General features: G+C 41.7%; 1 protein-coding gene across 2 annotated transcripts in view; it reads right to left on the bottom strand.

Moving 5' to 3' along the window:
• Positions 1 to 3,090: 3,090 nt before the first annotated feature.
• Positions 3,091 to 23,559, bottom strand: part of LOC116323773 (nectin-2-like) — an 84,736-nt gene continuing 64,267 nt past the window's right edge. Inside the window, exons 7-11 of one of the 2 annotated variants that reach the window (XM_031744214.2) lie at positions 6,191 to 6,323; positions 5,953 to 6,019; positions 5,739 to 5,816; positions 4,381 to 4,630; positions 3,091 to 4,278 (exon numbers count right to left, since the gene is read on the bottom strand). In XM_031744214.2, the coding sequence (XP_031600074.1) occupies positions 4,412 to 4,630; positions 5,739 to 5,816; positions 5,953 to 6,019; positions 6,191 to 6,323 (497 nt within the window). In that variant the 3' untranslated portion in view covers positions 3,091 to 4,278; positions 4,381 to 4,411. Of the gene's footprint in view, positions 4,631 to 5,738; positions 5,817 to 5,952; positions 6,020 to 6,190; positions 6,324 to 23,559 lie in introns of both variants that reach the window. The other variant, XM_031744212.2, reaches the window with a different exon arrangement.

The following is a 23,559-nucleotide window of genomic DNA, read 5'->3' as shown; positions in this document are numbered from 1 at the left end:
TATTTAGGGTTCTGCCAGCTTTCCTGTTTTCTCCTATCACAATAAAAGCTGAAAAATCCACAAATGAGTTGTTTATCGTGACACTACGTAGAATGGTCTAGGACCAGTGTTACTATATGATATTTATAAATGATGGTAATACACATGTACATATTATCTTAATGCACATATCATATATTATTGTAAATATCTGACTAGTTGTTCTTTTTAATGCTTTTTGTACAGCTATGCATGCAGACACCTCATTTGCCTCTAAAGACAATACAGATGTTGTGATAACATTGTTGCCATTAATTAATTTGTCCACAATAATTGGTTAAAATCTGTGAAAATCTTTGTGTAGCCTTACAGGAAGATTAAAGCAAAAATAACAGCCTCCAGTTGTTACATTCAGAAGGCTTTTGTTTTTCCTGATACAAAGCATGTGTGGAACAGCAACAATCAGCCAATCAGATAATCTGGTCACTCGACACTGCAGCACCTACAATCTTTGGGGAATTATTTATAGTCTCACTTGACCCTGAACTATATATCTTTTAAGGTTAATACATTTTCTTCAAGAACAATCTGTCACTCGTCATTTTTTTCTTGAATGCTCACATATTCACATATATGTTTTTTTTAGTAAAGCATGTAACTAAACCATTTCAATAACCCTGTCTGTGAGTTCAAAGGAAGCCCATCTGCGAAACAAAGTTCAAATTTTAACCAATCTGATGTGATCCAGGCCTCCCCCAGCTGCTGTCTGCTGGCCTCATCTGCCCTCCAAATTCAGCTCCCCCGTTAATCCTCCAAAGCTCCTCTCTTTCTCTTTCACGGCCTGCGCCCCTTATCTACGTCACCCTCTCTATCAGTTTCTCCCTCTTTCCACTCCCCTCTTGACTCACATGCCTTCCCTTTTGCGCAGGCGTCTCGACAGTGTCACTCACCACGGGGCCGGTGTTGAATCCTCCCTCGCCCTCTTGCTCTCTCCTCAGACATCGTGTTCTTCTGGCCTGGTGTTTACAGAATTGAAGGCGTTTAGAATGGGGAAAAAATATAGGAGTGAAAGCTGGAGAGAGAAATGGGAACAGATGAGGAGTTTTGGGGGGGTTGTAGACCTCTAAAGATAATTCTTGGAAGTTTTTTGAAAAGGCAGGACTTTTCAGGTATAATGTACTTGAAAAACTTGCTTACATGGCCTTTAGTTTTTACTGTTGATAACATATGAGCACAGATCCTGTGCACATGGAGATGGGGTGTTCATTTCATTTCATCCTCCTGTAGATGCTTTAAGGTTCAGTTCTAAGTAGCAGGACTAAACCAAATCTCTTTCCTCTTTTATGATCTTTTCCTTTCAGTCTGCTGCTTAAATGCTACTGCTAGCTTTAATCTGTACTCTTAAAATAGATACTCAAGGTCCTTCAAGATGTTCTGTGAGTAATCCCTGTCAGGCCTGTATTTATAAATGTGTCTTTACTCACCAACCAAGCCATCAGCATGCAACCAAACATGCTCATCATTGTCATGCACATGATGAGCCCAGGCAGTGTTTGTCCATCGGATGAGGCAGCTGGTGGCTTGCAAAGAGCACTCAGGATCACTGTAGCTGCATGAAGTGTGTTTCTTTCTGAGCCTTTAACATCTTGCCACACATTTGCTTTACTTCGCAGCCAAGGTCACCCGGTAATTCCCTGCTTACCTACTTTACTGGGAGTCAAATTAGTAGTCTCCTCCTTCTCCCCCCCATCTTTTCTGTCCACCCCGATTCTCTCAATCCCTCTCTTCTGCCTCTATTTTTAACCAGCTTAGCAGCACTGAAGGCATGAGAGGTTTATTCTCTGCCTTCTCCTTCACTCATTACCTAAATGCCAGCTCACAAAGTCTAGTTATCAGATCACTGCTAGTTTACAGAAAACTGTTTAACTTTGCTCACTGTGGTAAATTTGACTATTTGAGCTTCAAATTAAATCCTGGTATCACACATGTAATTCCATATCATGTACACATTTGATAGTATGATGGGAATGTAGAATTTAACTCGCTTAATCGATACATGCAAAGCCATTACAAAGGACTCCAACTGTTCAATTCCCATCATATCTATTGATTTAGATGTTTATATAGAAGGTACCGTAATGCACGCTGCAAATTCACCATAAGGTACTGCAGCTCAGTTAAAATAAGAAGGGACTCATGTTCTCATAAGTCATTTTTATTGTTGTTCAGCACACAATAAAATCCCAGGTACCACTTGAGCTTTCAGTGCTTCTGCAGAGTAAGCTGACCTTGACGTTAAGTTTTGAATGGCCCTCCCAAACAGAATATATTATGTCGGCAGTAATCCCATTACACACCGAGTACTTCCTAGAATCCCCATGTACCTGTGTGATCAGAATTTCAGGCAGGGAACAGATTGCAGAGTCATGGTGAGCTGCTAGTCAGGCCTCACCTTCATCTGCAACACCACAGGCTAATCTGCAGCAGACCCGCTCAGTCAGGACACTGCTGCACACCGTGCCAATTAATAGAGATAAGCTGCAAGACACAAGTAGTTTATACATATGAGTCAGTGGTGCACGAAAGTGATGCATGTAATCCTTATAGTCGGTTGGAGCACGTATTTGGGCCCTTTTGGTGTAGTCACAGTGCTGCAAGTGAACCATGCAGATCCAAAAACGATGCTCTTAGGTAACGGTGCACGTAGTTTAAATACAGGATTGGAGGGAATACAGCTGAAGATAGAAAGAGATGAGTCAGACAAGAGGGGGGAAAGCACAGAGCGTGCCTACCACCGTATCAGGTGAGCTAGAGCTTGCTGCAGTCCTTAAATGGAAATCTGCTGGTATTGCAGCTTCAGTTTGCCCCACACTCCACCCATCATTCACTCAAATGCTACAAAATGACAGTATTCAATCAAAGTTGAAGCACTCCCCAATACAATATTTGTATTATTTGCATTACACATTAGCAGGTGGTAATCAAGACTCCCTCTGCTGTGCTAAACACTCAGGGATTTTCAGTCCACACTGCTCCCATCTGGCGAAATGGAGGAATAACAACTGAGGGCAATAGAATGAATTGTTTGCAATGAAGACCAACAGCACAAAGTCAAATTTATGGTTTTTAATAAGATCACAGTTTACATCTTTATTCAGTGGAAAAACAGTCACAGTGACCGCGATAATACAATACAAAAAGGAGTAAAACAGATTTAAGCCAACGTTATTTCAGAAAGTACTTTCACAAAAGTCGGTTAAATAAAATAAACCCCTGGTTGGCACCAACACAAAGAGACATCTTCTGACTAAGCACAACTGACCTTTTTAACCCTTGAGCCTGATAATGGACGGCGATACGAGAATACAAACAGGCTCTGTGCAAACCTCTTTTTGAACTCCATAATTTAATCCTCCACTAGAGAGAACTACTTCATATTTCATAGACATAATCCAGATTTGACCTCAACCAAATTCAGCATGCTAGTTTAAATTATGATGCTATAACTAATAAAAATAGCTACAAAACGCCTTTTGGGTCTTTATCTTTTAGTAAGAAATACCCCTCATATTGCACCTGTGCACTGCAGTGCTTAGAAAAACTATGGCTTTAAATATGGATGGATGGATCCACTTAAAAAAAAAAAAGAAAGAAAAGGAAGGATCACTCTGTTTGCTTCCAATGGAGATGAACGACATTACATCTGCAAAAGAAAGGCAAAATCCAGATGCACAAAAAAAAGGAAAGAAAAGTAATAAGTCTGTAAAAAGAAAATATTTAAATCAAAATATAGAGTGTTGCAGCAGCAGTAAACCCCGCTGACTGCTGTTTAAAGCCTAATGTCGTCACGGTCTGCTGGTCTCTTCTAAGCACCACCTGATTAACTGCTGCTAATTGCTTCTCCGCGGGGCGCCTGTTTTATTGAGACTGAAACCAACAACATGAGACATAAGACTAAACAGAGGTATCGCGTAAAAACCCACATACTGTGCTTCTTCTAACCAAGCCGCCTCAGTAAAATATGTATGACAGCAATGCAAACAGATTCAGTGTCAACATCTGCTCCATGCTTCTTTCATCTAACAGTGTTCATAAGCTGAATATGAAAAAAAAAAAACATCAACAATAACAGTGTTTGTTTTATCAACAGTTTAAGAATAAAAATCTCATTACATTCCTGCAGCTGTGCTCTACAGCTGTGCACACAGTTTGTGTCTTGCTAGCTCAAGTTGATGGACGTTTTTCAACCAGTAACATGAGGCTGGACGTGATTGCTTCCCAATAAAGACTACCTGTAACCTGAAAATTCAGAATTAAAGCATCAAATGTTCACATTCCCACGTACCTACAGAAATATGAATTCATTCATTCAATCATTCGCATACGCTCATATTTACACACATCAGCATCTTTCTGTGGCTTTCGACAGCCCTCACACAATCATGGCAGACGACACGAAGCTTTCACCACGGCCGATATTGGGGACGGGGTGGTAGTCCTGGTAGTCAACGTCTACGTGCAGGTAAGGAGGAGGGACCTCATTATTCCCTGGATCATCCCAGCCAGAGGGGGCACCGGACACGTAATGCATTCTGTTGTCTGAACCACCAATGTCATGATCGCCATCCTCATCTTGGTAGTTATCCAGGTCCTGCCAACAACAAGGAAAGGTAAGCATATCATACAATTAGGAATTACAAAATTTTTACCAATTATTCATTTGTTTTAGCGAAATAGGAGGTTTCTATCACCACCTTCTAAAAAAGATGAAACATGAAGTTAGATTCAGATAGTATCAGCAATAAGACCATCACCAGCAACGACAATAAGAACAGGTTTTTATGGCACTCAAAACCAGCATAGCAAACGGTTCACCTTTAGTCTTCTAGTTAATAATAACTGGGGACCAAAAGCTTATCACAAGTATCAGGGGCATTTCCAGGAATTTTAGGGTGGCACACAAGGAAGCAAGAACAAAGCAAGGGTAGGAAGGGTGGGGTGGGGAGCCCAGGAAGTCAGAATATTTAAACAGAAATAAAATCAGCTAATTAAACTGGCTGTTCATGCACAGCTCTGTCAACTATTACAGATTAATTATCGGAGCTGCACAAGAATTTAAATTGAATCTTGTGCCAGATAACGGTTTTACAAAAGGGCAAAATAACCAAAATATATTTGAAATACCAAAAATAAATGTACTAATTTTGTGAAATGACAATAAATGATATTTTTAAAATAAAATAATTATTGATTTATTAATATTTATATAATTTTTGTATCCGTTGATGATTTTACCGCTTGTTTAATCGACTGTGTGGAAGGCTGAGCTATAATAATGCAGTTAATCTGCAGAATAAAATCATGTTTGTACTATTTCAAAGTGGAATAATTGCAATCCTATTGTTGTTTAACTGTTGTAAAGTTTAATGCGCATGCAGTGACTGAGTACGCCAAATACATTGCACATATTTTTCTTGGGACATCTCAGGCTGTTTATCATCTGCTTTTCAAATGCAGTGGTTTTACTGCAACCGTGTTAAAGAATGTACGTGTTTGTTTTACTGCTCCGGAGATCAAACTGGGATTTATGTAGCCAATTATCTAAAATGGCCCTGAACATTTGGTAAAAAAAACCCCAAAACAAAACAAAAACAGATGCTGGAAAAAAGAGGAGTTTGATGAGATTCGGTTTTGATAGGATCTCGAAAAATATGCATTTAAGTGCCATGTCCACATCTCTACTCAGCATGCATCCTTACCGTGACTGGCTCTGGAGTCTGGGTGGAGTACCGGTAACTGTCGTTTTGGACCACTGGGGCATTGCTTGAGTTCAGCAGCTGTCGACACACAATTAAACAATCATTATACGGCACGAGAACAAAACTGTTAGTTGTGATATGTGCTGAGTGACCTGACAGATGTGAGGATAGTGATACTTTTGTCCTTCCAAGGACTTCTCAATTAGCGACTCACCATGCTAGCAGAGTTGGTGGAATTAAATGTCTTCTTGGGGGGAGGGGGCTTGTGCTTTGGTGGACGGCTGCACAAAAATACACAGTTCGCACATTTAATGACTCACAAAAGCATGAGACACGCTGCATGGCATTTCATCTAATGGAATCATTTGCAAATAACAAAAAAAGAGCAAACACTCATTTAAATCAGCAACAGTGAACTGAAGTGAAACTCAGTCACTCACGCAGATACTTACTCTCCAAGTACTTTGGCTTTGCGTTTGCGGTACAGGGCAATGACAGTTCCAATGATGGCTATGAGTATAATGACCCCTACGATGGCTCCAATGATGATCCCTGTAGTAGGCCCCCTCTCTGGAAGACGGGTCTCTGGAAAAATATTATTAATATGTCAAATACGATTAGACCAGACTACAGATGGCATGAACGCCCTCTTTCTTTCAATAATGCCGCCTTCTAACAGTTGCACCAGAGATTGAGAGTTCACCCCCAAATCAAATTTACACATTTTTCCCAGTAGACTATATTCCTATTTATCCATCTAGCATCTTTTTTGGTTTTACTAATTGCCCACTTGTGTGTAAAAAAAAAAAAAAAAAAACCCCAAAAAACCAAAAACCTTTCTACTCTTAAAAAAATACATAAAAATAAAATAAAACCACTTTGTTATGGGGTCCACAAATTGCTCCTAGTGAAATTCAGCAGCAGTGTCTCTTTCCAGAAATCAGCAGCATTTACTTAAAGAATCTTTTTGTGGTCTTTTTTATGCACGAACTATTTTCTACCTCTAGTCTACACCCCCCGATCAAAAGTGTGCAGCAAACTAGCATTACAGCCCAGTTGTAGAGGGGCAGACAGCATCAATGTTTACATCTTGTCACGCTGTGATGAACACGAACCTCTCCTAATGACTAGATGAGTGTTTTATTCTGCAGTGATGAGGTTAAAGGGGTTTGAGCCAATAAAAATAGTTCCTGCATGAAACTGCAGGTCATGATTTGTGAAGAGACACGGCAGCTGAGTTTTTCAAATTTGAGTACTGCAAGGTAAGTGCCATTTATTTCCATTATATTCAAGAGAAGGCAGACATTTTTATCGCTGATATTTTCCAGACTGTCCAAAATAATATAGATAGGTGTGATATGCAGGCTCACTGCCCCTTTAAATAACTTGTAAACAGAACAAAACAGGTAAAAATGGAGAGAATTTTACAAGAGAAAAACGAGGAGTAAATCTTTAGCTTTGTGTTAGATTACCACTCCATTATTTTTGAATAAATATTAAGTCACTGAAAGCAACTGGATAGCTTAACATAGCACAAACGCAAAAAAAAAAAAAAAAAAAAAAAAAAAGCACCCCACCACCTCACAAAAAAAGTACTGGAACAGTAAAGCCAGTCAAGTTGGACATTCTGGAGCTGAGAAAACTGGTAATTCAAGGAAAAACAACAACTAATGGCAGAAAAACACTCCACTCAGTCCATAACATTGTGAATGACCTCCACCGAGCAGGGATGGAAATATCACAGTCTACTGTGTGAAGGAGACTCTGAGAACAGCAATGCAAACCACTCATCAAGATTAAAGAAAGCTGAAAGCAAGACTGGAATTTATAAAGAAGGTACAGAGATGAGTCACAATAATTCTGCAACAAAGCTTCTACGGACCGATGAGACAAAGATTAACCTCTACCAAAGCGATGGAAAGGTCAAAGTATGGAGAACGAAGGGATCTGCTCATACATACAGGCTCGTCTGAGAAGCATGGTGGAAGTTGTACCATGGGCTCGCTTCTATTATGGCCGTTTACCCAACATGTTGAGTTTTGTCATTTCTTTATTTGTTTTCAGTTTAGAAGTGGTTGGTGCTCCCAGTTTATTTTAATTGTGCTTTTGTTACAGTTGATACTGAGTTTATGTTCCTCCCTGCTTCCTTACTGTTACCCATATTTTGCCTGCTGTTCACCTATTTAGCTATTTCCTCATTTTATTTTGGTAGCCTTTGCCATCTGTGTTTAGCGCCCTCGTGTGTGTTTATAACCCATTCCTCTCTGTAGCCTTTTGTCATGTCACCTGTTTCTTTTACCTTTTTTTTCTCTGGTCCTTGTTTTCCAACAGTTCCCCGTAGCCTAGCATTGTGATTTCTGTAGTTCCCTAGTTTCCAGTGTTTTCCTTATGTTCCCGAGTTTCCGTTTGGATTCAGATTGCCTTCAATAAAGAGTTGGATTCATAAAATCCCTGCATATTCACGAGTCTCCATCTGGGGTCTTTTTCCACCATCATTAAATGCGACAGCCTCCGGAAGAGGCTCAGTCATTTGTATTGATGATGGTAGCAGCAGAATAAATGTAGAAGTTTACATTTGTCATTTTGTCTGGTAGTTTACAGAGAAATGCATCCAAATGAATCGGGAGAAACTATATTTTGCAGCACGACAGTGATCCAAAACACGCTGCCACCTCAGCTCAAGACTTCATTAGGGCTAACAAATTAAAGGTTTAAGACTGGACCAGGCAATCACCAGATCTTAAAACCAACTGAATACATATCTCACACCCTGAAGACAAGAATAAAAGATGAAACACTCCAAGACAGACAACTACTGCACTACTGAAAGATCCCCTTGAAAGGCATAACCAATATCTGTGGGTTGTAGGCTTGATGCAGTTGTTGTGAGCAGAAGAACTACAACCAAATGTCGAGTATTTTTGAGATTAGTTTAGATAACAACATTCTGTTCCAATACTTAGGATCATTTGAAAAACTGGGTGATTTGATGCAAAATGTGCTATTTAGCATTTCTAGATGTAAATATCAGAGAATAAAAGCTGAAAGTCTGATCCCTCTCCTCAAATGCTTCTTTTGATCTCTCACTCAAATTTCAGTGCACAGCAAAAACAGATTAATTGGTCTTGCCCTTCTCATACTTTGAGGGCGCACAATCTCACAGAAAAAAAATTAAAAATCAACCACTCAGCACCTGTAGCGCTCATATTTTATTTTGAGACTGCTGTTACTACAACTACAACAAGAAAGATTTTTTTAATGACCCAGAGTTGACTTTTATTTTTCAAAATGTTCTGAAATATTAAAACAAGTGTCTCAGCACAACATGTGTTTATGCTAAAGTAACAAAGCACATGAGCAGCCATAGAAATCATGATGGGAGCAAAGAAAAAAAGATCTAAACCTTCCCAAACCTGAACTATCATAAAACTCTTATTTAAGCTTCTAGACTAACTTAAGAGGTTATCGCCTACCGCAGGAGGATGCGTCCAAATATGGAAACATGGAGGTTAAGGGGTGTTTTAGACTGAATGACTTGTTCTCTTTCATTTCAAACAGAAAAAAGAAAAACCAGCAATTATCATTAAACTGGTGTTGTTCTGTTTCTGGGATTGGTAACCTCCTGGTGTTCTTACTTGCTATCTTGCAGCTGCTCAGAGCCAATAAATAGATGTGATAAGAAGGCATCAGCTATGGGAAGCAGCTAAGAGCTGCGGGAATAGTAAAGTCAGTGACCCTGTAATTTATTCAACACTGAGAACAAACGTCAATGAGTCAACATTGATTAGATGAAGCGTTTTTAAAACCTCTATAGCAGCCTGATTGTTATAATATGCATGTACACTGATGGGTTAGTCTGGGTGTTGGATATATGTGTGAGTGTTTTATGATGTGTGTTTGTGGGATTGGAGTAGGGCCAGGGGGTTGTTGAGCTGCGTGCGGATGCTCTATCATATCACGCTATTTGTATCTAGTACCTTGGATATGATTTGTATTTCAGATTTAGCATCGTGTCTACCTGCCTGGAGACTTAGAGACTTGCAGATGGAAATTAGCTGGTAGCTAAATCTGGTACAATACATCCCTTCTCCTCTGAGATTAATGTTTTTGTTCATGGTCCCTGACAAATAAATAAACTTTAAAAAAAAAAAAAGCCAGGAGAAATATTTTTGTGCAATGATCTGTGCGCTCCCCCCACTCCAATATTTCTCCTCCTATTTGTTTTCAACGAGTCCCACCTCTCAGTTTGGGAACAACTGACTTAACAACATTAACATTAATTAGAACTCGTGTACTACAAGGCTGTAAGTAAGATAAATGAAGTTATTTCACATTGTCAACACGATCACTAAGAGTTGCTTTATAATTAAAAAAAAAGACGGAGAGACTAATCAGTGAAGAAGAGTTTAGAGACGCGTGTGTGTCTGTGTCTAGGTGTAACACTGTAAAGTACAGACGGGGTCTTGATTAGAGTGTCGAGTCACATGGTTGATTAAGTCGAACCAGCAGAGTCGTGCAGCGGTTCCTCTAATGAACCATGACCACGCTGAGCATGAAGCACGAAGTGCGCACACGCAGTGCGTGTTTACTGAAGGTGCAGCCCAGCTCATTATCCCTCGCATTCCCAGGGGATTATGCTAATGAGGAGGTGGTAAAGGGCAAAGAGGATCTGAAGCTCATTTGATGAGAACAAACTCTGGTCTTAATAATTGGAAGGGTCATGATTGAACGTTGTTAGCCCTCTAATTACGATTCACTTCTAACAATAGTCTACTTTGAATACCTCCTCAAATAATTCCCCATTCTTTCACGCGTACAAATGTGACCTGATAATCATGTCTCGTCCTGTTATTCATTACACAGCTGAGCTCATCATCTTAAAAATCACTGACCCCACACGTTCTTTGGGTTTCCTCCCTCTTAATACTCTTTAATTGTGGTGAACATTTAATAAAGGCTGTCATTTATTAAAAGAAATAAATCAGCGTGCCATCGACACAGTTTGCAGTCCTGCTTTTGCCGTGTTTTTCTTTTTTAAACAGATAGCATACGTTACAGTGTCAAATTAAATATGAGCGCTGGACCTGCAGTATCGAAAGCACAGCAATCAGTAAGTGCAGGAAGCCCTTTAAAGATGAAACGAACGGGTTCTAAAGAAATAATAAATAAAATCAGTTAATTATGTTGTTTGGATTTATTCTGCTGGGTACAAAGTTTTCTATTGTTTGTAATTACTTCTGGAGCAAAGACTCCTACTCCTCACATCTTGGGAGCAAAACCAACATGTGGTGCCCTCAATGCATCTAAAGTAGTTGTTCTCCTTCTGGAGGGGACACAAACTGCCACGGTGCTCACACATGGTTTCATTCCCTACAAGCATTAAGAAGTCTATTCATCCCTGTACCTTAAAATGCACTGAAAAGAAATATACATTTCAATTTTTGTATTTATTACTCAAATTCACACAAAACAAGGGTTCTTCTGTAATAAGGAGAAAAGAACAATGAGCTACTATTGCTGGAGAGACAATTTAGGGCAGGCTGCGGGAAATTAAACCTAATTATTCATGCAATACTCTGAATCTTAAAAGTGTCCCAAGCTTGTAAAACATACTTTTGCTTTAGCTCAGCCATATAACAGATTTTATACCAGTAAAATTAACAATGCTAAATAATTACTTCAATTTTTTTTATTTTATGAGGGCTGAACAAAGGAGAAGGGGAACATTTTACTGTGACACTTTCAAAGTCAGTGGGAATATTTCTCATTTAATGGGAAAGGAAAAATGATTTGCGCAGAACAATAAAAAGACGAGGGAGCCTTGATGAAATCTCAGACAACACAGATGGGGACTGGATGTGGCATACTGGCAGGCATTCAGGTCTTACCAGGGTTCAGCTGCTGCAGCTGACATCTTTGCAGGAAACATCTCAGCTAATCGCATAAAATCACCTCGATGCAGTGCATACAAACTGCCACATGGTGGTGCTGTGTCTCTGTAACACCAAAGCACAGACTCTTTCATTTAAAACCTGAAACCTGCCTCATCTCCCCAGTATTTTGTGTTAGTCTTTCCTCATTCCACCGCCGTATCTGTTTTTTGTCACACCTCCCTCTACATTTTTGGCTCCTGGGATATTTTTTTCCCCCTTCCTTCAAACCGCTATAGAGCCGCCTCTTTCTGCTTTGCCTTATCTCACAGGCGTCATTATCCCACCAATGCCATTTTTACTCAGCAGGTTTCAGGTAGGAGCCTGTTCCTTCCTTTCAGATAACCTTAGATGGAGGCGAAAAAGCTGCAGGAAAAGGCCAATTGTAAGGATTGAGGTGCAGTGTTTGTGTGTGAATGAGTTGACTTGAGAGCGTGCCCTCTGTGTCGGCCCTGGACACCAGCCATGTCTTGCGCTAATGAAATATTGCAGACAGAGACAGCGAGAGAGTGTGTGTGTGCACGTATACACTGTACTTCTGCTGGCCCTGTTTAAATCTGTGCAGTTCTTCGCCAAGGACATCCAACCAGACGAGCTATTACCCACACAAATAAGGCGCACGCCCATGCACACAAAAAATGTACCGACACAAGGCATTGTTTTAAGAAACAGTTGACATCCTGTGTTGCATTCTTGTCACTCAGGATGATGTATTTACAGTGAGATGCTGGTCTGCCATGTGCCCTTTGGGACCCCCCTCGCTTTTCTTTCCAAACAAACATCACACACGTACACAAAAACACATCAACATACATATTTTAAAATAAAATTAGACACAAAAACCCAGCGCGCACAAAATATGATCAAATTAATTTGAGTGGAGAGCAGCCCCGAGGCAGAGAAGAGCTCATCCAACACACCATGTGGTGTGTTTTTTTGTTTGTTTTGTTGAAGGAGATGATGGTCCACAGTGCAAACTCAGTTAAAGGTCAGCTCCATTCCTGTGAGCGGATCAATTCAGGGACCATCCAGTCGTATAGACATCTATCCCTTTCCTATATGTGAGCCCTCCATTGCTCACACATGCCTGCCTGGCCAGCCACTCAACCATAGACCACCACTCTCCCACTGGGCACACGGGAGGAGGGGGAGGAGTAGGAGTGACGGAAGAGGAGATGTGGCTGGATGGTTCGCTGGAGCTGCCTGAAATTACTGCAGACCTACTTCAGCAAGTTGAAAATACCACCAGAATCTCTTGAGCTTTAGGATGCATGGATGAATCCCAGCTGCAGCTCTGCAGCTAGTGGCTAGATTTGATTTTTTTCAGTTCCACCTTTGTTCTTTTCTTATTTCCATTTCAAAATGCTTTGGAGTGTGTGCGACAAAAAAAATTCGGGAGGCAGATCAGCTCTCCTTAAAAACTTAGTCCAAGTGAGTCACTGTCTGGAAAGCCGAAATGTGGAGCGAGTAGTCAGCAAAAGAGGATTCGGTGAGAGATGAGTCAAGGAGAGATGGCGCAGTCCAAAAAGTGGAGTATTGGGAGAATGACAGTGAGAAGGTGAGGAGAGGGGAATAAAAAGGAAAAGAGAAAGAGGGAGCAGGAAGAGCCAAGTGAGATGAGGGCTGTGATTAAGAGGCTGGCTTCAGATAAGTACAGAGGGATTTCCCGGCTGCTGCCTGCAACTGGCTGATCACACACAGAGGGGATAAAGGGGAGAGCAGGAAGACAAAGATCTCACATCCCTCTCTTTTCCACTCAATCCCTTGTTCTCTCTTCCTGTGTGTTTACGCCTCTCCCTGAAGGGATTAAGGTTAACATGCTGGCCTATCCTCCACTTCCCCACACAGGCTGGGCTTTTGTTGCATTTATCTATGCCTCCTCTCCTTCCATCCATCCTTCACTCCCATCATCCCCCCTTTCCTGTCATCCTGCTCCATTGGCGGCGCAATTTGGGATTCGCTCGTCTGGCCCTGTATTACGACAGCACAAATCTGCAGCGTCTCCCTCTGCATCTCTTATCTCCTGTGCCTAACGAGTAGAGATAAGCCTGTTTTTATTACCCTCCCTGACCTGTTCAGCGAATCGGTGCAACACAGGCACACCAAACACACACCTACACAAGTTTTACTTCACTGAATGCCTGCTAACCAACCTTGAAATCCTTCATATCCACTGAAGAAAAGATTCAGATAAAAATACGGTTGGTCTTGGCTTAACAGATTTGTCACTACAAAAAAACAATCCTAGTGTAGCTAATGATCAGATTCATTCCTAATGGGCTGGCTTGCCTTTAAAAACAAGAAACAAAAAAGGGACAGTTGACCAAAATATCCAAAGCCCGAGGCTGCCTGTTGGCTCAGCTTGACGTAGCCTTGGCCATGTGGCAGTAATGCTGCGGGATTGTCCCGCTTGTGAATTTTCACTGTGCATCATCTTCCCCCTGCTTTTACCCTCTCCAATATTTCAAGTCAAACAGCAGCATGCTTTTTTAGCAAAGTGAAAAATGTCTATTTAACTATATAAATTCTCAGCGTTTGATCACCGCGCCACCATTAATGCCTTTGAAGGAGAAAACATTTGATTTAGAATTCTCTTTTCTGTGAGTTCGCCTTTGTTGTTTTTAAGATGTCAGTGGAAACTTAAGTTTCAGGAAAAAGCTTGCCCTTAATGCAAAGTTTCAGCGTAATGAGACAAACGGGTATCGGCTGAAATTCGACCCTTTTGAACTCAGATGAGAGACAGGGCTATAGTCCCAGCAGGCATAGAAAAACACAAGGCTACCACGGTCAGAGCAGAGAGCCTGGAGATGAGATTAGGACGGAATGAATGGATGGCCTCTGAAAGAGATTAAGATAAAGAACAGTGCATGTAATCTCATTGCTCACTAAGAGAAAAGTGAAATCCTACCCTTTAGATTCTGGGGTAACTTGGTAAAACACACACCCTATCCATCTATCGGGCATTCATTCAGCCTGATCTGTGTATACACTTGGTAATACAGTAACCTAACGATCAGGTGCACAGATAACTGCAGAATGGAGGGAGATGAAGACAAGAAGAGGAGGAGGAGGGGCAGGAGCAGAATGAGGCAAAGAGGTGAAACAACAAAGGTGGAGAATAAAGTACAGCTAGTGGCTATGCTAAAAGGGCACATACATGAGCTGCAGGCCTGAACACACACACACACACAAACGCGCACACCCACTTAGACCTGCACACACGCACTTAAATTATTCACAATCAACGCAAGTGCTACAGTGTTGAGTGTTGCAGCTACCTCTGACATGAATTTCCCAGCAGTTGAAGACCTACTACACCCACCACCACAATCACCATCACTGTCATTTGCTATTCACTGCACTCATGATGCCATTACAACTCATTTCAACACAAAACAAATCACATCAAATTGATTGTGCTTGTTCGGACAACACAACCAGCCGAATGGCTCAGGGAGGACAGACTTTACTGATTTGACTGAAGGAAACGCTGACTGAATTTTATGTGTGTGCGTGTCTGTGCGTGCGTGCGTGTCTGCGATGCTGTTGCCAGGGGTTTTTGGATTGGGCAAATCAGTAATGCTGGTCATTTCTAATCTACTGTGATTCCCAGAGCTCAACCTTGCGCATTTAGACTGTCTGAGGATTAAATTCACGTCACTGATGTACATTAAGTGTCCATGTTGCGTTTGTGTGTATGTGTAAGCGTCTTCCAAGTGTGCCTGTGCATTTTGACATTTTAAAAAGCTGTGTCGTGGTTAATGTGATAACTCTGCATGGTGTGTGTGTGTGTGTGTGTGTTTTGTGTGTGAGAGAGATGCTGCTCTCCCTCTCTGGGGACACAGTGTGTTCCCTGCCACAGTGCATCAAAGCACACTCGGTTGCCTTGGGAGAAGGCATCTCCATCTCTTCTTTCTGTCGCTCCCTCTCTCTCCACCCCCCTCGCTTTCTTCCCGTGCCTCAATCATTCCCTCTGCCTCTCCTTCCTTGCTTCTCTTCCTGACAAGGTCGCCGCTCTCCTCTTGCCATCTCCCCGTCAATATTTACAGTCCACTTTGCGCTGGCACCGAGGTGGTCGACTCCAGCCAGCAGAGAAAGCGGGGCTGCATTAGCCAAATGTTGCTGTCCACTCAGAACATGAATGATATGTTGTACTACAAACACACCGTTTCTCCTGCACACACACGCTCGCGCTCTCTCTCTCTCTCGCTCATACACATATACACACAGAAAAGGTGGGAGGTAAAAGGTAGAGCTGGAAACAGCAAGCAGATACTTAACAGAAGAGTAACAAGTGCTCTAAAAGCACAGGTCAGTTTGCCATTACGTCGATGGGAGCACATAATTTTGTAGATTTTAGCACTCTCAAAAATCCAACACATTAAAGCAATTATGATACATTACACTACTGTCTCAAAAACAAAGTGGCCCTATTAAAATTCTACATGTTGGATATTTAACATACCATTAGTTTTAGCGCTTGCACTTTCATTAGAAGTTTTGCAGCGCAATTATAATGATATCATGATATCTGCTGTAACTCAGATTGCATCTCAGAATTTACATTCTGCATCACATCAGAAGAGGAAAAAGATACATTTATACAACAAAAAGGAACACAAGTGACCATAATCACTAAACTGGCCTTCTGATATTCACTTTAAAGGAACGGTTTAATCAGTTTTTGCTTTCTGGCTGATGTTAAGATGAGTAGATCAATACCACTGTCATGTCTGCGTGTTACTTGTAGAGCTGGGTAGCGATTAGCATAAAGACCGGAGGAGGCATGAAATCATCTCCGTCTGAAGGTTAAAAAAAGAATCTGATTACACCTCTGAAGACTTACTAATTACTATGAACAGCGCTAGGTGGCACAAAAGAAAAATGCTACAAAAGTACTTTTAGAAACAGTCAGAGGCTTTTTTTTTTTTTTTTGGTAGTAAACCATAGTGATACCTGCCACTTTAATGAGCGATCAGGGGCACCAGATGAAGAGGGTAAAGCAACTACTCGTATACATCCACATACATATCTGCCTATGAGACCACAACAGTGGTGAGTTTATGTAACTGAGGCCAATCTTTACCCTCGTCCAGTGGCAACACTGTGACAACATATTTGAGCAATAAAGGGGTGGTGTACACACACCTGTATGGCCACTTTAAAAAGATAACTAAGAAAACAAATACCATTAAAACAAGAAATCCAATTTTAATTTAAAAACCAGGGACAACAGATGCAAATTAGTCTGGAAGGCTGTGGCTCATTTACATTTATTCTTCGTTAACTAATAAACACAGTCGCCTACACATACTGACCGACACTTCTGTTCAACACCTGATGATGAGACTTTGAGAAATGCTTCAGCGTGGCATGAAAAATCAAAACAAACTAACATTTGTAGTGACTGGCACAGCTTGAGCATGTTATATGTCCTACCGGTTTTTCTAGTAGGAGGACTGTTCAAGTTAATTCTCCCCTTTCTACGCTAAGCTAAGCACATCACATCCTGTCCCTGCAGCTCCATGCTTGGCACGGATTCTTGAAATCTGTTTGATCCTGATGTTTAATTTGCAGCAAGGAAGCAAATAAACATATTTGACAAAAAAAAAAAAAAAAAAGTCCAAATATTCCTGAAAGTGAGACAATCGAGAGCTCTAAATAAACAGCTGCAGGTTTCCTGCATTTTTATTAAATGTGACACACAAAAATGTGCGTTTCCTGAATGCGACCGCAACCAGGATATTAACTACCTCTTACATTACATAATATTATATATTACAAAGAGAAAGGGACATAAGCAACAGCTGTGATGGAAACAGACGCCTGGAAGGGAACCCATCAAGCCTGAGAATATACTGTAACTTACAGTAAATGTTGCAATCTGAGAATATCCAGCCACCTAGTTTGCCTCACGATGCCTTTAGGCTTCCCATCCATCTTCCTGGCCTGCTTTTTCTGCTCTCCACCCTCCCAACCCCACTCTCGCTTCCTCCACCAGTGTCACCGTGGCCTTGAGGCCAGGCAGTCAGAAGCAGCTGGTATGTTTACCTGCCCTCGTAACCACTGCTAACCTCTGGCTAGAAGGGACTCTCACCTCATTACCCACCCCACTCAGCCACACATAAAACCTCAAACTATCCTCTTAGATTTCTCCCCTACAGCCAGGATGCTTCACTGTAATAGCCTCTGTGTACTGCAATCCATTCAGCAGCCCGCTGTGCAAAAGTGGAACATATAACAAGGGGGAATGTAACGTCGAGGACTTGGCTACTGCTCCCTTCCCTCCATCTCTCTCTAAAGTATTGGGAGAGTCAGTTCGTTCAATTCTCTCAACTCTCGCTGACTCACAAGCGAGTGCGCTTCATGTCGCCCTCCTACCAAGTTCCTCACACAGACTACCAGAAAGGAAACAACGCTCAGAGAAGAAGAGACAGAGATGGAGAAGGAGGGAATAGAGTGTAGAACATATAGGAAAAAACACAGAGCTCTGAGAGAATAGAAGATTCAATCTGGAGGGTGGAGAAGCAGATGCTGAGGACGTGTAGGAGGGAAAGGAAAACGAGGAGGGAAAAAAAATATGCGTGGAACAAGTAAAGTTCCAAACGTTCTCCTCTTTTCAGCTTGATAACATAGAAAAGTAATGATCCCTTTGCAGAATTTGTTGTATTTTTTTTTTCTGTTGGGCTGGAATAATGATTTCCTTTCGAGTGTTGTTTACCGTGTTTGTACCTGGTGTATTGTTGACCGCAAAATAGGCAGCCTAAAAGAGCCTCGCGCACAGTCCTGAGAGTGCCATAGCAGTAATAGGCTCCATCTCTCCCTCAAACGGCCTCTCATCAGCTACTGATTAATGACACACAGAGCCATAATGGTTCTGCGTGCTCTCCACATTCATTCACTTTCCTCTTCATCCAGTGCCCCTGGAGAGAAACCACAACAATGCGAGGTGTCGAGACACACAAAAACTGCGCTCTCGACGAACCTGAATTCAAATGCTCATTAAGAAAGACGTTTCCCACTTTGCCATTCAGTTATGCATTGCCACTGGGAGCCAGTGGACACAGAAACAATAGAACACAGAAGAGATGGAAGGTGGAGAAGAAAACATTCACAGTTCAATTTGGCAATAAAGAATGGTTTCATTAGTGTTTAAATGTGGTTGATTGGCTGTTTGGCATAGAGTGCTATTGATTTATGCATGGTAAAAAGGACGCAACAAATATTCTGGCACGAAGCCTACGCGCACGCACACACACTCGCTCAGTGCATCCATGCACTTCCAAGAAAGTCTGAGCTTCTGTGTAAATCTGTGAAAATAAACTGTGACTGGAAACCAGAAATGTGTACCTCCTTTGATTTCTGCCACTGCTGGGAGAATCCTCAAAGGTCATCATCACTGTGTCTAGTGTTTAGAGCTCAGTCAATAGTAAGTCGCACAGCAGCACAGCTGTAATTCACTGCCCTGCATCTTTTAACATGCAAATACAAATAAACGTAGGCAAGCATGCTGGGAGGCACACGTGTCAAAGCTCTGTATGAGGAAAAAAAAAAAAAAAAAGACAAGTGCCAACAGCCAATATCCAAATTGATGCACTCTCTAATGCATGAGCAGAGATCAAAATATTCACATTACAGACACGCTTTAACCCTCACATGTCATGGATGAAAGATACAAACGGCTCTACATACATCAAACAACATTACACCAAGTAGCCACTATTTAAAAAAAACCCTCGCAGCATCAGTAATGAATAAATCTACATTCTCATCTGCCACACAGTGAACGCACAGAAGACTATGATGCTGAGCTCATCGTTCCAAATCCAGAATGGTTGCAGGCACAGGTTAGTTACTGGAAATGCTCTTTTGTCTGAATATTCATACGCGTATAAAACTCCCCCATCGCAGAATGTCGCCTGTTAAGACGCTCCTGCTCCCCCCCTCCCCTTCTCTGTGGGGGTGTCTGTTGATCCGCGTGTTTGTGTGTTTCACATCAGCAGAATTTATGTTCACTGTTTGAGCACGCGTGGGGGTAATCAATAGTGTTTCAGTGAAGGACACTTAGGAGCAGATTGGAGCCCAAATTCAAGCTAGCATGAAAGACAACATGACAGAAACACTTGCTGCTCGACCTGAAGAGGCTCAGTGTGACATCAGCTCTGGCTGTCAAGACACACACACACACACCCAGACTCGCATTTTACACACACACACTTAGACATGCCTGTAAACTCTTAAGGGTGTCTTCAAATACAGTTAAAACATTTACACAGGGCTACATCAAAGAAGCCAAACTAATGAGTTATTGACCGCTGAGCCTGCGCACACACATTCTACTGCATGCACTCTGCAAATGCACCTACTCCATGCAGAACAGACGTGACCAGCGTCCTTTTCAATACTAGGAAGGGTGTGCTATAATGGGAGCGCGTGCGAGCCTGCCGGTGTGTGCGTGGTTGCGTGTGCAGGGCTGACTGTGTGTACACAAGTCATTATTAGAGGTTTAGTGTGTGCTCACCAGTCAGTCAGGCTCCAGTCAGAGGAGTCAGCTTAAGGGCTCATAGCAGCTCCCTAAGGAGACACTAAATACCATCAGCCGTTTAAATCCATCCATGACCATTTTAAATATGCAGCACACACTCGCTCCATTTTTAATAAGGGCTCGGAGCAAGAAAGGAGGAGGGAAAAAAAAAAGAAAGAAAGACGAGAGCAAAGACAGAGACGGACAGAGACAGAGAGAAAGAGGGGGGCAGACTCGGGAAGCAGCAAGAGGGAGGAAGATGAGGGAAGAGGAGGAGAGTGGAGTCTGTTGCATTGATTTCTTGGCAGTTTGGCACCGGCCCTTATTCGCCTGGAAAAGCCACAGATGTGTCAGAGCCAGTTAGGCACGCAAGAAGAGAGGAGGGACGCGTACACACCCAACACAGTCACATGCGTGTACGCACACAGCACATGTGCAAACGACGTATACACAAACACTCACAAATGAAATGCTCGTAAATAGAGAGAGGAGACAGTGTGTTCTCCGAGCGTCTGTGAGTGTGCGTGGATTACAAAAGCACCTGTGTGAAATGAGGGAGTGAGAGCCAGGGATGATGCAAGAGGTTTTGATGCTTTTCTGAGGAAAACCAGGCATTTCTCTCTGAAGGCAGAGTCAAAAATAGATACCATTACACACACCTAGATGGGCAGTAAATTTCTCCTTAATCCCTGGCTTAACTTAGCTCAAAAATGTGTCTGCCCTGCTTAGCTTTCAAAGCACACCTGACTGTGTGCGGGTGTATGCACAGCGCAGCGGAACAGCAGGGGAAAGTCGGATGTACATTTTGATCTGAAGGCGGATGAGACATTAGGATCAAAGTCGGGGACTGGGGAGAATCAACTGATCTTAGCTGTGAATCCACGAGCAATCTCCAGACAGACTACCTGATTAGCTAGGCATTTGTGGCCCATATCCAGCAAGAAAAGCGGAGGGAATACCAATAACAAACCCCCAAGCCTGATCTGTGTGTACAGTCGCAAGGAAAAGTTTGGGAGCTTTTTGAATTACCAGAGTTTCTGCATTGACTAGTGGGAAAATGTGGTCATCTATGTAACTATTTTAGACAAACACAGCTTGACTAAACCATGAGATGTACTTTTCATGTCTATATATAACACAGTGAGAAATGATTTACTGTGCAGGCTGAACAACTGAGCCTCTTTTGCGGAACGTCGGCAAAAAGTGACTTTGAGTTAGGAATTATAATTAAGGAGATTGAAAGTGTGGGTTACAGAGGTGCTATAAATAATGGCACACAAAGAAAGTCTGCCCTTCTGAACAAAGATTCGTTGGTTGTTACCTTTGTTCCAATCATAACTTTTAGAGGGCCTCAGAAGAAAGCCTTATGTAGATGTTAAATCCCCCCCGTTTGTCCTTTTGTAGATTAAGGACTGTTGCTATTGAACAAGAAAGGTAAGAAGAAGCCACCACTTACAGCAGTATCTACAGAAATCCTTACATTTTCCTCAAATCTGTGTTCATGTTTCCATTATGAAACTTCCGTGTGGTCCTCAACACTTCAGGAAGGATGTACTGTCAACAAAACTTCAGCTTTTTTGGGAAAAAATGCACTCTAAGCCATGTGTGAAGGCATTGTAGACCTAAATTTAAGTGAACCTAAATCTAAGTGAAGCATGGTGGAGGGAGCATTGTGGTTCAGTGCTGCCTCAGGGCAGCCTTAAAGCTGCAGAAAGTGACCCAAAGCATACAAGTAAGACCAAAAACAAAAGCAAAAAAAAAAGTTTTGGATGCTCAAGTCAACAAAACTGCCCTTAACACATCTGTGAAGCAGTGCATGACCTGCAGAGGGCAGGTCACACAAGACAGCCTAGAAATATTGATGTACATTTCTTGTAGCTGCTTACGAGATGGAGGCTGTTGCTGTGTAAAAAAAGAAGAAAAAAAAAAAAAAAAAAAAAGGTCTGTAAAAGATGGGTCTCCAAGTTACAAAATTATTCAAGAGATCGTTGCTTTTTCTAGCACAAACTTTGATTCATTACACCCCAAGTTCTGTCGTTTATGTGTGACTTGGCTCTCATTCAGACTGAATTTCATCGCTAACGAGTGCAAAAATCCAGATTATTTCAAAAGGCTCAAAAATGTCTTCTGGCAACTTAAAATCACATTAATCAATGTCAAGTTTAGAGAATTGATTATTATTGCAATCATCTTTTACAACTGAACTCAGAAGACACTGAAACACAGACGTTAACTCTATTAACCCTTTTTAGCCCAAAGCCTTTTAATTTTCTTTCCATCTCCATTTTCTTTGTACTAGAGTAATTAAAGAGGCATAAAACAATGTGTCCACTGCCCTGATATTACTAAAGCTGCTATTCCTGAATGTTATACCTAAATGGCAAGTTTGGTTATCAGTCAGAGAGACTTTATTTATCCCCAAGGGGCAATATAAGGTATACTCTCACTGGCCACTTCACAAAGTATACCTTGCTAGCATTAAAGTTTTATCAACTTTGGTCATCAGAACTGTTTTAATTCTTCGTGGCACAGATTCAACAAGGTGTTGCAAACATTCCTAAAGGATTTTGATCAATATTGACGTGGCAGCATCATTCGGTTGCTGCAGATTTCTCAGCGGCACGTCCATGATCAGATCATTCCACCACATTCCAGACGTGCTCTACTGGACTGAGATCTGGAAACTGTGGAGGCCATTTGAGTACTCGTTATAACTTCACTGGTATGTTCAAGAAACCAATTAAGATAATTTGAACTTCGTGCTGGAGGCAGCCATGAGAAGACAATTACACTGGTCAGACAGGGATGGACATAATCAGGGACAATACTCAGGTAAGCTGTGGTGTTTAAACGATGCTCAGTTGGTGCATCGGAGCCCAGAGAGTGCCAAGAAAATATCCCCTGCACCATTACACCACCAGCAGCAGCCTGAACTGCTGATACAAGTTAGAATGAATCTATGCTTTCATGTTTACCATCTGAATGTGTAGCAGAAAGTCCAGTTCTGATGAATCTATGTGAGCTGTAGCCACAGTTTCCTCTTCTTAGCTGACAGCACTGTAAGCCGGTGTAGTCTTCCACTGCAGTAGCCCATCTGCTTCGAGGTTCGACATGTTGTGCATTGAGAGACTTGCAACAAGTGGTTATTTGAGCTACTGTTTTCCTTCCCATCAGCTTGAAAGCACTCTGGCTATTCTCCTCTGACCTTTGGCATCAATAAGGCATTTTTGCCCAGAGAACAGCTACACACAGAATATTTTCTATTTTTTGGACAATTCCCTGTAAAGTCAAGAGATGGTTGTGTGGGAAAAGTTTAGGAAATGCTCAGACCCGGTCGTTTGGCACCAACCATGCTAGATTGAGAATC

This window comes from Oreochromis aureus, linkage group 11 (assembly GCF_013358895.1).
Source record: "Oreochromis aureus strain Israel breed Guangdong linkage group 11, ZZ_aureus, whole genome shotgun sequence".
In the NCBI taxonomy this organism is placed as follows: domain Eukaryota; kingdom Metazoa; phylum Chordata; class Actinopteri; order Cichliformes; family Cichlidae; genus Oreochromis; species Oreochromis aureus.
This window is presented reverse-complemented; position numbering and strand designations above follow the sequence as displayed.